This window comes from Ornithorhynchus anatinus, chromosome 2, assembly GCF_004115215.2.
Source record: "Ornithorhynchus anatinus isolate Pmale09 chromosome 2, mOrnAna1.pri.v4, whole genome shotgun sequence".
Classification (NCBI taxonomy): domain Eukaryota; kingdom Metazoa; phylum Chordata; class Mammalia; order Monotremata; family Ornithorhynchidae; genus Ornithorhynchus; species Ornithorhynchus anatinus.
Window position 1 is genome coordinate 141,725,543 of NC_041729.1, and position 18,051 is coordinate 141,743,593.

The 18,051-nt window shown below is 51.4% G+C and overlaps 1 protein-coding gene across 1 annotated transcript in view; it reads right to left on the reverse strand.

Annotated features, from left to right (window-relative positions):
- Positions 1–328: 328 nt before the first annotated feature.
- POLD3 (DNA polymerase delta 3, accessory subunit) overlaps positions 329–18,051 on the reverse strand; it is a 60,499-nt gene continuing 42,776 nt past the window's right edge. Inside the window, 3 exon segments of the mRNA XM_029057535.2 lie at positions 329–2,052; positions 15,941–16,019; positions 17,796–17,893. Coding sequence (XP_028913368.1) covers positions 1,847–2,052; positions 15,941–16,019; positions 17,796–17,893 — 383 coding nt within the window. The 3' untranslated portion in view covers positions 329–1,846.

Here is an 18,051-nt window from a genome sequence, read left to right on the forward strand (position 1 = left end):
GAAACTGCTGGGCGAAAAGGAAACCGGGACGGGAAGATGGGGAGAGGGAGGGGTGGGGAGGCAATCGACCTGCCCGCCGTGACTGGATGTACTCCAGGCTGAGGAGATTACGGATCGTGAGGGATGTCAACAAGGTGCAGCGTGTATTCCCGGGGGTGCGTATTTTTGTAGGGTGGCTGTAACCCAAGGCATACCTGTTCGGGATCAGCTTCATCGGTGACAGTGCAAAACACTCGATCTTTGAATGTGTGAAAAATATAATGTTTCAGGACAATTCAGGACAAACCTCCAGCGAGGTGAAGAAAATTCAACACGGTCCACATGCAAACGGGGTTCTTTTTCTTTTATGAGACAGAGATCACGTCGCTCGCCTTTTTTTGAAACATTTTCCAATGGATGCCAGTTTCCGCCAAATCAGACTCACGAACGTTCGCGCCTCACCCTTCCTCAATCGCCTCTGCTGACTTCCGTTCTCGAGCTCCATCTTACCTCCTCACGGCTGATCAGGCGGGAACACCACCAGCCCCCGGGCCGGACCCAATCTGACTGGGAATCTTGGGGGAGGGCAAAAACCGAAGCTCATCTCTGAACCGAGGGTGAGGTACGAGCCTAACTTTCACTAGTAGGCAGCTGATTTAACCATCGATCCTCCTAGGAAGCCAGAGCAGCAAATCGGACCGCCTCGGACGACGTCTGCTTCTGGAGACGTGCGAGACGGCCGCCGTGGACGGGACGGGTTGCTCAGCCCGCGGCCCGGCTTCCTTCCGGGGGTGAGGCGCGAAGACCGCGGCTACCGACAGGCCCGGCGGAATCGGTGTCCTCAATTTACCCCGTGGAGCGGGGTGTCTTCGACAATACAAATAAAGTGAGTTCAAAGGGCTGACCTTCACCTCTCACCTTTCACTTGACTTTGAGTGCCCTCTGCGTTCCCGGGGGGGCTACCAAAGGGTTAGCAATGAGGGCCGTGGAGCGCCACAGCCGCGTAACCTTGCCCCCCGGAGTACAGGCCTCCGCCCCCCGCCCTGGGAAGCTGCGCTTCCGAACCGACGGCTTTTCCGCCTTCGACACAAGAAAGCGTTCCTTTCCCGGTCTTCCCGGTTCCGGCTAATAATCGCCTTCAGAAATCTGCCTCACGCCAACCCATCCGCCCTGAGGGTCGACATTTACCTTCCCCCATCTGTGCTTCAACTGCCTCGTCACAGATTACGAGGGAAGATCTGGAAAACCTCCCTTCTGAACGGGACCGAGGACAGGAGCGTTCTTCTGTTCTGACAGGAGTCGCCGCGCGTGGTCGAGCAAAGGGGATCGGGACGCGGAGCGCAAAACCCGACGTGTCCTTTCCGAGGCGGCGATGAAGAAGAGGTGGGTGTGGAAGGCTTGCCAAGGCCGCGCGAGAGGACAGTGCTCAGCCGATGTGACCTCGCACCTCAACGTGGAATGGGGGGCTGTCAGAGGGTGGAGAGATCAGGAGGGGGCCCGCACGTACCACTAAATAGCTCTTTAATTCTAGAATTCCTGGCTGCTGTTGAAACAGGCTCTACTCTCAGGACAGTGGGAAAGTTTAAAAAACAAAATCAAATAAAAAAAGGTGTGCTCAGAAGATAACAGAATTGTTTGGTGTCCAGTTGTCTTCGCTTCCAGCTTCCACAGAACGGCATAAACCTCCCCACGCTGAAAGAACGGTCTCTGAAGGGAAAGAAAGGTCGAGGAGGCTGGGAACTTACTTACACAGTAAGTAAGAATTCCCAGCGGACTCCTTCTGCCGCCCCCTCGGATGCAGATGGATTTCAGAGCTCCTGTCGGTGGGGAAGAGCTCCAAGCCACCGGCCCAGCGAGACCGGCCCCCTCATTTCTTCTGGAAGAAGCCCATGATGGACGCCTGTCTGTTGGCCTTCCCCGGGGCGGTCGGCCCTTTCTTGACGTTCTTCCGTTCTTCCTTGGGCTCCTCCTTCACGGCCGCTGCGGGGGGTCTGGGCGTAACGGCTGCTTTGGGCTTACACGCTTCTCCTTCGCTATCCGTGCAGGATTCGCTCTCGTAAACCTTTTCCGTCACTGGGGATAAACGCAACAGACAGCGGAAAGGGGTCAGTACCTTTTTTTTTTTTAGGGTGTCTGTTAAGCGCCTACTATGTGCCAGGCACTTTAATAATAATAACAATGTTGGTATTATTGTTGTATGCAGAGCACCGTTCTAAGCGCTGGGGTAGACACAGGGGAATCAGGTCGTCCCACGTGGGGCTCACCGTCTTAATCCCCATTTTACAGATGAGGTAACCGAGGCCCAGAGAAGTGAAGTGACTTGCCCACAGTCACACAGCTAAGTGGCAGAGCTGGGATTCGAACTCACGACCTCTGACTCCAAAGCCCGGGCTCTTTCCACTGAGCCACGCGCTGCTTCTCTTTACTAAGCGCTGGGTTAAGTGCAAGCTAATCAGGTTGGACACAGTCCATGTGCCACATGGGGCTCACAGTCTTCATCCCCGTTTTACAGATGAGGTCACCGAGGCTCGGAGAAGTTGACTTGCCCGGGGTCACACCGCAGGCAGGTAGCAGAGCTGGGGTTAGGACCCGGGTCCTTCGGACTCCCGGGCCTGTGCTCGATCCACTAAGTCCAGCTGCTCCTCAGAAAAAAGAGGTAGAAACCCTGTCTGATAAGATAGTTCAGTTGAGTGAGCTATTTCAGTTCTCAGCTCGGGTCAAGATCGTCAACTCAACCAGTTCTCTCTCTCTACTGGTATCTGTAAAGCGCTTACTCCGTGCCGGACACCGAAAAACTCCTTGCGAGAGAGTGGACCTAGAGACAAATCTCTTTAGAAGTTTTTGGACAGTGAAGGAGAGAGAAAGACTACTTAAAGAGGGCAGGGGAAATGAAAAAGATACCGAATCCCCCTAAACTCCCTGATAGTCAAGGGCCTTAAGCGCTTAATACAGTAATAATAATGATGACAATAATTATATTGGTAATAATTGGAGCACCTAGTGGGTGCGATTGGAGAAGCAGCGTGGCTCAGTGGAAAGAGCACGGGCTTCGGAGTCGGGGCTCATGAGTTCGAATCCCAGCTCTGCCACTTGTCGGCTGTGTGACTGTGGGCGAGTCACTTCACTTCTCTGCGCCTCAGTTCCCTCATCTGTAAAATGGGGATTAAGACCGTGAGCCCCACGCGGGACAACCCGATTCCCCTATGTCTACCCCGGCGCTTAGAACAGTGCTCGGCACATAGTAAGCGCTTAACAAATACCAACATTATTTTTATTATTATTATCACTGTACTTAGCGTTTGGGAAAGAACAACAAAAGCAAATGACACGAGCTCTGTCCGTAAGGAGTTTCCACTCGGAAACAGGGAGAGAGGTCCAAAATTTGACAAATGCTGTATTGAGAATAAATATTTGAGCGTTCAACGAAATTATACACAGAGCCGAGAGTGGGCATAAATAAATAAAATACAGACGCGCTAGAGACGGCCAACGAATTGATAGAGGATATTCGACAGACGAGATGACGATCTTTCATTTAATCACTGTCAAAAACAATGGGTGCGTAGGAACTCTCCTTCGACAAGACTCCCTTCACGTGAACGGGGTCTTAAGAGAAAGAGGATTTGGGGGAATTTACATCACTTGTCTATAGGGCTTTCACTCCAAGTCACCGCAACTTTACAAAGACAGCCAGATGTCCCTTTAGACCGCAACAAAGATCACCAATTCCATCTCACTTCCGGGACCTCCCAGCGGAACACAAAGGGTGGGGTATCTTCGGTCTCCCACTCTTTTTTTTTTTTTTTATGGTGTTGGTTAAGCGCTTACTACAAGCCAGGCGCTGGACTGAGCGCTGGGATAGATACAAGCTAATCAGGTAGGACTCACAGTCTTAATCGCCATTTGACAGATGAGGTGACTGAGGCCCAGAGCAGTGAAGTGACTTGCCCAGGGTCACACAGCGGACGAGTGGCGGAGCCGGGATTAGAACCCAGGTCCTTCTGACCCCCAGGTCCGGGCTCTATCTGCTAGGCCACGCTGCTTCTCTCTTGCCCCAGGAGGGGTGACTTTATTATTCCTCAAAAATCAAAGCTATCATCTGCCCTGCCTGTACCTTACGCGCTTGGTTGTGAACCCCTTAAGCACTCTGATGCTCCCCGCAGCCCCACAGCGTTTAGGTACTTCTCCTTACCCTTGATTTCCCCCGTCTGTAATCAGCAGTGTGGCCTCGTAGAAAGAGCCTGGGCCTGGAAGCCGGAGGACCCGGGTTCTAATCCTGGCTCCACCACTTGTCTGCTCTGTGACCGTGGGCAAATCACTTAAATTCTCTGATGCCTCATTTCCCTCATCTGCAAAATCCTCCCTCCGAAAATTGGTAGTCCCACGTGGGACCTGATTTTCCTCTATCTACCCCAGCGCTTAGTTCAGTGCTTGGCATATAGCAAGCACTTAACAAAGCATGGCGTAGTGGTTAGAGCCCGGGCCTGGGATTCAGGTCACGGGTGCTAATCCTGGCTTCACCACCGACTGCCGTGTGGTCCTGGGCAAGTCACTTTACTTCCGTCTCAGCTGAAAAACGGGGATTAAGACTGTGAACCCTACGCGGGGCAGGGACCGTGTCCAACACGATTTGCTTGTATCCACTCCAGTGCTTAGTACGGTGGCTGGCACAGAGTAAACGCTTTACGTACACCATAATGATAATTATCATCGTTATCATGTTAACGTCCGTCTTCCCCTTTACACTGTACACTCCCCGTCTAGGAGATCGGACCCTCCCAAGAGCTCAGTACCGTGCACCGCGCCCAGCGGTGCTCAATAAATAGCAGGGACGGATCCCCCGACAGACCTTAACTGTACCTCGTTACTTCCGAACGGCTAAGGTGCGTCGCGGGCCTCTCCCTTCCAGCTGGCTTGGCGGCCGCCTGGCTCCCGCCGCTTTCTGTGTTCTTCCACCCCGGCCCCACGATTCCCCTTTCGACCTCGCCGCCGGGTGCCCGGGAAAAACGAGCCCCCGGAGGTGTGAGGCCGTCTGTTTGCGCGGAACGGCACTCGGTTTAAGGACCTGGAGGCCGCTTGGCCGGCCCCTGCCAACCACGGGGCCGGGAACCGGCTGCGAGTAAACAGGCATTCGCGGCTCTCCGAGGCAGGGTCCGGGAACGTCCGAGAGAAGCAGATCTCTGTGCTGAGCCAGCTGCCCCCCCCCCCCGAATCCCTCACCCCTCTGCTCCTGGAAAATGACTAGGAGTGATTTTTCCTAACTCGACACCAGATCGGGGAGGTCCCTCCGCACGTTCCACGGGGGAAGAAAAATGAAACCTTTTAGGAGCGGGCTCTGGGGTGTGGAGTTTTGATCTTCCATGAGGTTATGTGATTTTGGTAATCAAATGGAAACACTGCACAAATACTAATTACTCTTTAGAGCCAATTAGCTCATCAGCACTCGGCTTTTAAGACCTTGTTTATTTCTGGCTGCCTCCCGGGCCCACCTCCGCTGCGGGCCATCCGATGCTCCGCCTCGGTTCGGGCAAACCGGGGTCCGGCGACGGCGCTGACTTAACTTTCCTTTCCATCACAGCGACCTCATTCTCCATTAATACGTACCGAGAGGTCGGGCCTACCGCATTAGACGAGAACTATTTCAGAGACTGCTAAGGGGCGGCACCCCAGGGGACTCCGAAGGTTTTGATCCCCTGCCGCTTCCAGCAATAACAATAATTAATAATCGTTAGTATTACTACGGTACGGGCTAAGCACTTACCACGCGCCAAGCACTGGAGTAGATACGAGTTTCATCAGGCCGGACGCCGCCCCGTCCCACAGGGGGCTCGCGGTCTCAATCCCCATCTTACGGATGAGGTGACTGCGGCACAGAGAAGCGAAAATGCCCCGGCCGAGGTCACCCAGCAGACACGTGACGGAGCCGGGATTAGAACCAAGGCCCTTCTGACTCCCAGGCCCGGGCTCTACCCGCTAAACCGAACTGCTTCCAGTCACTCAGTCGATCGTATTTACCGAGCGCTTACTCCGTGCGGAATGTCCCAGACACATTCCCTGCTCGCAAAGAGCTTACAGTCTAGCGGGGGAGACGGACACTCCTAGAAATAAATAAAATGACAGATACGGACATAAGGGCTGTGGGGCTGGGAGGGGGGATGAATAAAGGGGGCAAGACAGGGGGACGCAGAAGGGAGTGGGAGAAGAGGAAAGTGGGGGGCTTAGTCAGGGAAGGCCTCTTGAAGGCTGTGAAAGTTGGGAGCGTGATTGTCTGTAGGATATAAAGAATGGGGGTATTCCAGACCACTGGCAGGACTTGGGCAAGAGGTGAGCGGTGAGATAGATGAGATGGAGGTAGAGTGAGAAGGTTGGCAATAGAGGAGTGAAGTGTGCGTGCCGGGTTGGAGTGGGAGAGTAGCAACGTGAGATAGGAAGGGGCGGGATGGGGGCAGGAGGCGGCAGCTCTCTCACTCACCCCACACATCCAATCCGTCTCACCTTTATAATATCGCCAAGATCCGCCCTTTCCCCTCCACCCAAACGGCTATCTTACTGGTATAGGCTCTCATAATATCCCGGCTGGATTATCGCGTCAGCCTTCTCTCTCATCTCCCTTCCTCCCGTCTCTCCCCGCTCCAGTCCGTTCTTCACTCCGCCGCCCGGCTCATCTTCCTGCAGAAACGCTCCGGGCCTGTCACTCCCCTCCTTAAAAACCTCTAGCGGTTGCCCATCGACCTCCGCACGAAACAAAAACTTCAAGGCTCTCCATCCCCTCGCCCCCTCCTTCCTCTCCTCCCTTCTCTCTTTCCACCGCCCACCCCGCACGCTCCGCTCCTCCGCCGCCCGCCTCCTCGCCGTCCCCCCTTCTCGCCTATCCCGTCGACCCCGGGGCCGCGTCCTCCCGCGGTCCCGGAACGCCCTCCCTCCTCACCTCCGCCAAACTGACTCTCTTCCCCCCTTCAAAACCCTACTGAGAGCTCACCTCCTCCAAGAGGCCTTCCCACACTGAGCTTCCCCTTTGCTCTCTGCCTCCCCCTTCACCTCCCCTCAGCTAAGCCTCCTTTCCCCCCTTTCCCTCTGCTCCTCCCCCTCTCCCTTCCCCTCCCCCCAGCACTGTGCTCATCTGTATATATTTTTATTACCCTATTTATTTTGTTAATGAGATGTACGTCCCCTTGATCTTATTTATTGCTACTGTTTTTGTCTGTCTCCCCCGATTAGACTGTGAGCCTGCCAATGGGCAGGGATTGTCTCTATCTGTTGCCGAATTGTACATTCCAAGCGCTTACTACAGTGCTCTGCACATAGTAAGCGCTCAATAGATACCAGTGAATGAATGAATCAATGAATTGAGGGCTTTAAAGCTACAAGCGTGCTAGGCTCCCTTGCCTTTTTAGAGTTGGTAACGAGTTGAGAGGAGGGGTGGTCCTTTCATTCATTTAATTTAATTTATTGAGCGCTTAGCGTGTGCAGAACACTGTACTAAGTAAGCGCTTGGAAAGTACAATAGAGCAATAAAGAGAGATAATCTCTGGCCACAACGGGCTTAGAGCGGATAGAGCCCGGGCCTGGGAGTCACAGGGCCCCGGTTTTAATCCCGGCTCTGCCGCTTGTCTGCTGTGACCCACGGCAAGTCACCTCACTTCTCTGGACCTCAGTTCCCTCATCTGGAAAATGGGGATCAAGACAGCGAGCCCCACGTCGGACAGGGACTGGGTTCAACCACAGGGACTGGGTTCAACCTGCTTTGCTTGTATCTACCCCGGCACTTACTATAGTAACCGGCACATAGTAAGCACTTAAAAACCACTGTAATTATGAGTATTACTGTTATTATGGTGGAGGCGTGAGTGTGACCTTCACGCCACATGAGGAGCCTCAAACCGCTTCTACATCCGAGGCTTTGCTGTCGGACATCCGCGCGGTCCTTACCTGACACGGGGCTTGTTGTAAAATTATCTGGCGCGGGAAGGGGAGGGAGGGGGCTTTCACCTCCCTGGCGGCTGGTGGAAAAGGAACGGGGTGCCATCTAAGAAGACGAGAACAATTCTGACTCCATCCGGGGAAGGGCCAGCCCCTCTGCCCCAGTACACTTGGAACCGACTGGACGGCAGAAAGCAAAGCACAGCTCCCCTCCGTCGGTCGCCAGAGCCAAGATTCATTAGGTTGAGCCCCAGCCCCAGACCTTTCGTAAAAAAAAAAATCCTCTATTTGAGGAACACAGTTTTCACCGTCGCGTCCAAGGCTCTTAACAATCCTGTCTGGAGACACGAGTGCAAGAGGCCCGGCCAAAATTCGAGAGCCGAATTTTGAACAAAGCAACGAACAATTAACTTCAAGCCCCCAGTGAATTCATTCTCTCAGACGTATTTTGCTTCTTTCTTTTTGGCACTACAGAGTAAAAGAGAATGTGGGGGGAAAACCGCAAAACTCGGTCTCGGTCCCCTCTCCCCTCAAATACCCAGGACCAGGAAGTCCTAAGGCAAAGTGTATACGTTTTTGCTGAAGGCCAAACCGAGAGACTTGTGAGAGGGGAGAGGGGCCCGTTAGAAGATTGAAATCACAATGGGGATTATCCTGAGTCCCGGCTTCAACAGAGCGAGATCATTAGAACACCAGATAATAATAACTTTGGCATTTAAGCGCTTACTGTGTGCCGAGCACTGTTCTGAGCACTGGGGTGGATACAAGGTAATCAGGTCGACCCACGTGAGGCTCACAGTCTTAATCCCCATTTTACAGATGCGGTAACTGAGGCACCGAGAAGTGAAGTAATAATAATAATAATAATAATGTTGGCATTTGTTAAGCGCTTACTATGTGCAGAGCACTGTTCTAAGCGCTGGGGTAGACACAGGGGAATCAGGTTGTCCCACGTGGGGCTCACAGTCTTCATCCCCATTTTACAGATGAGGTAACTGAGGCCCAGAGAAGTGAAGTGACTTGCCCAGAGTCACACAGCTGACAGGTGGCAGAGCTGGGATTAGAACCCATGCTCAAATGCCTCGACGCTTCTAACTGGGGACCTTTCCTTGGGAGAAATGTCTCTCTGTTACCGCTCCATTCTTGCCAAAACAGTTTAATTTCTAACTTAAGGATTCTGGTTTGTAGTAGTAAAATGAAGCAGGAAGTTTCTCAAATGGAGTCGTGTTGGGCTGAATGGTCAGTCCGTGGGTAGGGAACGGGTCACCAACTCTGTTGGATTGTATTCTCTCAAATGCCTAGTACAGTGCTTTGCACACAGTAAGCACTCAATAAATCCCACTGATCCATTACTAGAAAACATAGGCTGCTGGGTTCATAACCCAGAATCTTTACTGGGAGCTTGGACACAGAAACAAAGAGTTGCTTGGTGGTATGGGCATCTTCATCCAGATATTAATAATGACAATAATAATAATAACATTGGTTAAGTGTTTAGTATACTTCAGGCCCCGTTCTAAACACCAGGGTCGATATACAGGTCAATCAAGCGCTTAGTACAGTGCTCTGCACACAGTAAGTGCTCAGTAAATACGACTGAATCGGGTCGGACAGAATCCCTTGTCCTACATGGGGCTCGCGGTCTAAAAGAGGAGAGAAAACAGGTATTGAATCTCCATCCCCAAGACCAAACAGGCATAGAGAAGTGAAGCGACTTGCCCGAGGTCACCCGGCAGAGCCGGGATTAGAACCCAGGTCCCGCGCTTCCCAGGCATAGGCTCTTTCCACTTGGCCGCCCTGACCCTCAAGGAAGCTTCACCTCTTCAGGGCCCCAGGAAACAGAAGACCAACCGGTAGGAAGTTAGTTACAGAGAGAAGTGACAAAGAATAGGAGGATAATCATGGTATGAAGCCGGTGACAGGCATCCAACGCAAAAGGGGAACACGGTCTACTTGGGCCAATTCACTCTCGTGGCTTGAGTTCGAGAACCGGGGGGGGGGGGTGATGGGGGAAGAAGCCAGGTATCTACGGGAAACGTAGTCCATCGGACCATAATGTGCAAACTACGCCTTTGGAACTGATAGGGTGGAAAGTACTGGGTACAGCTAAGCCAGTTTTTTGTTTTTTTTAATGGTATTTATTAAGCATTAAATCAGTCTATCGATCAACTGCACATAACTGAGTGCTTACTGTGTGCAGAGCACTGTACTAAACACTGAGGAGAGTATAATAACCATATAGATGCTTTTCCTGCCCACAATGAGTTGTCTACTACGTATCAAGCAATGTTCTAAGCACTGGGGTAGATACAAATCAATCAGGTCAGACACAGTCCCCGTCCCAGATGGGGCTCCCGGGAGGGAGACGAGGTACTGAATCCCAATTTTTACAGTTGCGGAACTTGAGCCACAGAAGTTGAGCGACGTGCCCCAAGTCACACAGCAGGAAAGTGGTAGGCCGGGATTAGAACCCGGGTTTTCTGACTCCCAGGCCCGTGTTCTTTCACTTGGCAAACCTGCTGACTCGTTTAACTTCACAGTGAGAATAAGAACGTTTTAGTCATGAATCTCACGGTGGTTAGAGTGATCGGAAGGCAACTGTATTCGAGACGCAAAAGGAAGGGAGAAGAAAATCTGGCAAAGGAAAGAAAATTCACGTGAACACACCCGACAGTAAGTTTGAACACGCACTAGAACGTTAATAGGAAGGACGCAAAGAAAGGCTACAAAGCCATAGAATCTAAGACAGCTGATGAGTCTTCATTAAGACAGTTTTGCAGGTTCAAGAATAAACAATACCGGCGTACAGAAAGGTAAGCGTGAAACAAGAGACCCCCGATTCAAAATTCTACAAAGACCATGAAGGAAATACTCCTAATTGAAATTAGGCCAGATGTCTGACGAGGATTTATTTATATATATATATATATACGCCTGCCCCCACCACCAGATTGTAAACTCGTTGTGGGAAGGGAATGTGTCTGTTTATTGCTGCATTGTACCCTCCCAAGTGCTTAGTACAGTGCTCTGCACCCAGTAAGTGCTTAATACGACTGAAAGAATTATTCCAAGTAAATGACATGTGGCCGAATTGTACTTTCCAAGCGCTTAGTACAGTGCTCTGCACACAGTAAGCGCTCAATTAATACGATTGATTGAATGAATGAATGATGATTAAATGAGATGAGAAAAGCAAGACTCAGGTTGGAGACGTTATTAGCACTCTTGAAGTATATTAAGCAAAATAAATAAAAATAATAATAATAAAAACTGTTCCCTCCCAACTCCTGCCCCCACTGGGCAAGAGGAAAAGGCTGGGAATACATATCTCTGAAAAGGCAGACGCTTCTTAATCATAATTCTCTTTGTCTCCGCCAAAACAATCAAATACGAGCAGTTCACTAGCCAAGTCTCATTTGCAGTGGGAAGCTGTAACACTCAACTCAAAGAGGAAGGCTTTAAAGTGAAAAAAATCAAAGAAACAAGAATCCAAAATAACAACAAGGGCAGATGGCACGGACCACACCATTCGGAATAAACGCTATTCCAATAAATACTACCGACTGACGGATGTTGGGTCGGCTGTGGTGATTCTCCCGAGGACAGAAAGTTCTGCCTCAAGTGGGGAGATCCCAGGCCTTCCTCTCCAAACGACGATTCCCTGCTACTTTTTATTTTTACCGGTTCATCTGGAATGATGATCCCAGAGTTCCTACAGAATCGCTGGATGATTCTAAAACTCCTCTGTCTTTAATTTTAAGATCTTACGGAGGAGAGGTAGGGGAATTCTCTTGAAGAAGTGGAAGGGAGCCAATGTCCTTTTCCACTTTGGAAAGGAAAAAAAAAAAAGGATGGGTGTGATTGGAAACAGCAGGTCTATAGGCATGTGAGAATACAGAAGCTGCGTGGCTTAGAAGTCAGAGGTTGTGGGTTCTAATCCCGGCTCCGCCACTTGTCTGCTGTGTGACTTTGGGCCGGTCACTTAACTTCTCTGGGCCTCAGTGACCTCATCTGTAAAATGGGGATTAAGACCGTGAGCCTCACGTGGGACAACCTGATTACCCTGTATCTACCCCAGAGTTTAGAACAGTGCTCGGCACGTAGCAAGCACTTAACAAATACCAACATTGTTATTATTAACAACTCATCGAGTAATTCATTTTATAGCCACCTAAGAGACCACATGATAAGTAATCCACACAGTTTACTGAAGAGCCAATCTGCTTGACGATTTATTTCTGTCCCACGACAGTGGCTCGGCGCAAAGATCTTTCATCGACGAGCGAAGAGAGTACCGTCTTGACTAAATCATTGTAAAGTGAGGGAGTGATTGCTTCAAAGGTCTCACCCAAAGGAGACTCGCCAATGCAGAGGCAACTTTTATGTGGTTTCCTCAAGTGGATCAGTGGTAGGATGGGTTCTGTTCAAAACCTGAGTATTCAGACCCGAAGAAAGGCGATCTAAAGCTCACTCTTTTCAGTGGGGCCGTTAACACTGTACAAGGAAAGTTTCTGCGACCGACCCTGGAAGAAGAGTCCCAGAAAATTCAACAGAGATAAACTCAAAGAAGTACCCAGAGACCATCTCCCACCCACTCAAATAAAAGGAGGAGAAAGACTGGCTAGGAATAAACGGAGCAGAAAAAAAAAAGGATAAGGGACTTATTACCAATATGACCTAGTAATGTAGCGCCACTTTTAAAAGAATGGACTATCAATCACCAGAAGCAGTGTGGCCGAATGGAAAGAGCACGGGCTTAGGAGTCGCGGGCCCTGGGTTCTAATGCCGGTTCCGCTACCTCTCAGCGGTGCGATCTCCGCAAGTCGCTTCACTTCTCTATGCCTCAGTTCCCTCACCTGTAAAATGGGGATTAAGTCTGTGGGCCGCGAGTGGGACAGGGACTGTATGCCACATGCTTAGCTTGCACCTTTCTAAAGAACCGCTGAGGGCACGTCACCCCCTTCCTCAAAAACCCCCAGTGGTTGCCTATCAACCTGCGTAGCAAACAAAACCTCCTCACTCTTGGCTTCAGAACTCTCCATCCCCTCGCCCCCTCCTACCTCACCTCCCTTCTCTCCTCCTCCAGCTCAGCCCGCACACTCCGCTCCTCTGCCGCCGCTCACCTCCTCACCGGGCCTCCATCCCGCCTGTCCCGCCGTCGACCCCTGGCCCACGTCCTCCCTCTGGCCTGGAATGCCCTCCCTCCTCACATCCACCAAACAATCATTTTTCCCCCCTTCGAAGCCTACTGAAGGGCTCACCTCCTCCAAGAGGCCTTCCCAGACTAAGCCCCCTTTTCCTCAGCTCCCCCTCCCTTCTGGGTCACCTCAACTCGCTCCTTTTGCTCTCCGCTCCCTCTTCCTGCCCCACAGCACTTACGTATACATCTACAATTCTATTTATTTATATTGATGCCTGCTTGTTGGTTTTGATGTCGGTCTCCCCCCCCATCTAGACCGTAAGCCCATCTCTCATTACTGCTTTACTGTACTTTCCAAGTGCTTAGTATAGTACTCTGCACACAGTAAGTGCTCAATAAATACGCCGAATGAAAGAATGAATCTACCTCGGCACTCAGTTCAGTATCTGGCACACAGTAAACACTTAAATACTATTTTTTAAAAAATGATCGAGTCTTAACTGAGCATCTCTGAAGGCAGCGTCCTTGGGAGTGCGCAACAAAACGAAAAGACACAGTTCCTACCTTCAAGGGGTTTACAATGGACTGGACACTTCAAAATCCTCGAGTAATTTCTCCACTCTAACCTACACTGGTTAGACACTTATAGCTGTGTCCGTTTTGGAGCCCTGCACTTTAAAAAGGATGTTTAAAAAAAACAATTAAAAGGATTTAGAGAAGTGTGGCAAAATGATTCCAGAGATGGGAAATACAGTATAACGCAAGGCTAAAGGAATTGGAGTCGTTTAGAGCAGACAGAGAATCTTCAAAAGAGTCTCTGAGGATCTGATTGCTTTACAGGCAGGTTGCTGACCTCTAGAACTGGGAAGATCAAAGGAGGGGAACTTTGGTTAACATAAAACAGGTGAGTCTTTGAAAGAGGACAAGAAAAGGATTGCTTGACTTTCTGGGTGATAAAGCACTGAGATAAACCACCCAAGCAAGTTAGATGTCTTCAAGATAAGACTGGTGCTGGATAAGCCTGAGCTTCGGAGTCAGAGGTCATGGGTTCTAATCCCGGCTCTGCCACTTGTCAGCTGTGTGACCGTGGGCAAGTCACTTCACTTCCTCTGCGCCTCAGTGCCCTCATCTGTCAAATGGGGATCAACTGTGAGTCTCACGTGGGACAACCTGATTCCCCTGTATCTACCCCGGCGCTTAGAAAAGCGCTCTGCACATAGTAAGCGCTTAACAGATACCAACAAATAAGACTGGTGTTGGTCTAGTGGAATGAGCACGGAAGGCGCACGGCCCAGAGGAGAGAGCAGAGGAGTCGAGGACCCGGGTTGTCATCCTGGCTCTGCCGCTTCACTTCTCGATGCCTCGGTTTCCTCGTCTGTAAAACGGGGACCGACTATCCATTCTCCCTCCTACTTAGCCTGTGAGTCCCGTGTGGGACAGGGATCGGGTCCGACCTGATTCACTTGGATCTATGCCAGCGTTGTGCTCAGTGCCTGACGCTGTGGTGATTATCATCTAGGAGACGAGGGTCCCAGTTCCACTTCAACCCGTATCCTATCTCCTTTCTACTTCGCTAATGAAGACGTCCTTCCGCCATAACCCAGCCCATAAAACTGTTGTTTGAGAAGATTTAAAGCTACTCGGGAGTACAGACAGAGGCGGGAGAACAGAAAAAAGGACAATGTTTCCGTCTTCAGCGGCCCATCTTGGGACACCTTCCCCCTTCCATGTCGGCCACAGCGCCGCTCTCCCTCTGTTCAAAGCCCTCCGGAAATCCCAGCTCCTCACGAGAGGCATCGGATTTTCTGCTCCCGAGTTATATGCTTCCAACGTGCACTGATCTTAGCGCGTATACATTAACTACGGCAAGCATTTATGGAGACATCGATTTCCGCAGTCTATTTAAAGCACGGATATTTTCTTCTTCCCGTCCCTTCGCTCTATACCTGAAAGAATGGGATTTCGGTCTCCTTCGTCAGTCTGCAAACTCACTTGGAGGGCAAGGATTGGGTCTTTAACTCTACCGGAGTCACCCATGTGCAAAATAAAAGCTTGATAAATGGAGTTAGCCACCGGGAAAGTTTGGAGATGCACTCTGGAATTTACCCAACCCGACAGGGCAGATTATTTTGTGCAACGCCTTGTTTCTAAATTTTAGCGGAGGAGTGCGGCCTGGTGGACGGAGCACGGGCCTCTGGAGTCGGAAGGACCTGATTCTCAGAAGCAGCACGGCCAAGTGGGTAGAGCACAAACCTGGGAGTCAGGGGGTCATGGGTTCTAATCCTGACTCTGCCAGTTGTCTGCTGTGTGACTTCGGTCAAGTCGCTTCACTTCTCTGCGCCTCAGCTTCCTCATCTATAAAATGGGACAGGGACTGCGTCCAACCCAACTTGTTTGTATCCAGCCCAGGGCTTAGTAAAGCGCCTGCCGTACATTAAGCACGTAACAAATACCACCAAGGACCTGGCTTCGTGGTTCAGTGGAAGGAGCATGGGGGTTGGGACGCAGAGGTCGTGAGTTCTAACCCCGGCTCCGCCACTTGTCAGCTGTGTGACTTTGGGCAAGTCACTTAACTTCTCTGTGCCTCGGTTACCTCATCCGTAAAAAGGGGCTTAAGACTGTGAGCCCCATGTGGGACAATCTGATTACCCTGTAACACCCCCAGGGCTTAGAACAGCGCTTACCACAGTGCTTGGCACATAGTAAGCAAAGTCACCTCACTCCTCTGCGCCTCAGTTACCTCACCTGTCAAATGGGGATAAAGACTGGGAGCCCTATGTGGCACAGGGACTCTGACCAACACCTTGTATCTACTTTAGCGCTTAGTACAGTGTCTGGCGCCTTCTAAGTGCTAAACAGATGCCGCAGATATTTCTAAGACCCCCCCCAAACCTCACTTACCCATGCAGCCTTCCTCATCCGTAAACATTCTCGATTTCAGCACCCGCTTCCGTTTTCTTTTCTTCTCCCCACTCGAGATCTGGAGGACCACAAGAGACGGCAGTGAGGTATCCGATATGTCGGACCTCCTGCCGGCGGCACCTTCGGAGAAACGTGATCAGAGCGGAGCAGCGCGGCCCAAGTGGCAAAGACCCCCCGCCCGGGAGTCAGACGACCAGGGTCCTAACCCCGGCTCTGCTGCTTTTCCGCGGTGTGACCTTGGGCAAGTCCTTTCTCTGGGCCCCAGTGACCTCATCTGTAAAATGGGGATTGAACGCTCCTCCCTCCTACTTGGACAGCGAACCCCGTGTGGGTCGGGGACCGTATCTAACTTGTATCTGCCCCGGTGCTGAGAACGGTGCTCAGCACAGAGTGAATAAAGACCCAAACCGAGCTCGGCACCCCCTCCGTTTCGCTGCCTCGCTTTGCCATTCCCGAGGTGCTCCAATTCGACAGAACTCAGTTGACCGGAAACCATCTCGGAGGCCAAACACCTTGGTGTCGGTGACTTAGAAGGGGCCGAGGAGCTTTAAGGGGCTTTTAGAAGGGGCTTGCGAGGAGTCAAACATCCGAGTCACCTGAATCCACCTTTCTTGTCCCTTTAACCTTCAGTTATAGACAGCGCTGCCCTCGTTCAAAGATGACGCTACTAAAAAGTGATGATATTTTCCATGCGTGCAATGCGGTTGGAAAGACTGGGGCATGCCGGCGCTTTTTCCCACGAGGCCACACTCGTCGAGTCTGTCCTACGGCCACGGCGGCTGCTTTCGGAGCCTATCGCTCTCCCGCCTCTGACTCTTCCCCTCGGGCTGCGCGACACCTTCGCCGAGAAAGCGCGTCCCAACCGCCTGCCGGGCCGCGGTCAGCTCGAGCGTTTCTCCGGCCGGATCTGTCTGAGGTCTCCCCGCTTCGGCGTGAGAGGCAGCGGGGGCCTGGTGGATTCATTCGATCGTATTTCAGTCATATTTCCTGAGCGCTTACTATACGCAGAGCACTGCACTAAGCGCTTGGAACGCACAATTCGGCAACAGGTGGATAGTGGATGGAGCCCGGGGCTCGGAATCACGAGGACCTGGGTTCTGATCCCGGATCCGCCACCTGTCTGCTGTGTGACCTTGGGTTGCTTCTCTTCTCTGGACCTCAGATTCGTCCTTCGTAAAATGGGGATTAAGACCGTGGGCCCTACGTGGGACAGTGACTGTATCCCACCTGATTACCTTGTATCCGCTTCACTGGCTGGCGCGTAGTTTGCGCTTAACAAATCCCCTATTATTATCATTATTATCATTAATATTCAGACCGCCAATCAGCTGTCGCTTTAGTACTCCATGTCGCTGACGCCAATGCCAACTGTCTCGGGAGCTGAGTTAACCTTGAGCAGTTTCTGCATCTGCGAATGGTGGACGCGGCCTAGTGTGATTCGTTTTATCACTGGGAGGTGGGTCAAGTGGCGGGGAGGAAATTTAAAAACTATTTCCACTTGCCGGACTTTACGAACGATCCCAGAGTGCTTCTGGACCTTGGAAGATAGGCAAGAGTGGAGCGTGGCCTAACCGAAAGACCTCTGGGAGTGGGGAGAGCTGGAATCTCAATCCGGCTCTGCCACTTACCTGCGGCGTGGCCTCGGGCGAGTCACTTAACTTCACCGGGCCTCAGTTTCCTCACCTGTAAAATGGGGATCCAATACCCGTTCTCCCTCCCCGTTAGATTGCGAGTCTCATTTGGTCGGGGACTGTAGCTCATCTGAGTCTACTGTTATCTCCCCCTCCGGTGCTTTGGTAAGAAAAGCCACAGTTACGCTTATTCTGATTTTTACCTTGATGCAAAGAGGTTCCGGTTCGCTCTTCAGAGGCAGAGGAGGAGGGGGTGAAGGTGGTAACTCGGCTTCATGAGCCCCGGGAGAGTCTGGCACAGCTAAAGCATAAAACAAACTACAAATTAGCAAATAAAATTGTGACAGGGCAGGATCTCGTCCCGTCCCCCCCCCCCATCCTCACAAAAAGCTGCTATTTTAAAAGGAGCTTAACTCGCTGGCTTCCTCCAAAGCTGTGCTCTTCGTCTCCAAAAAAAAT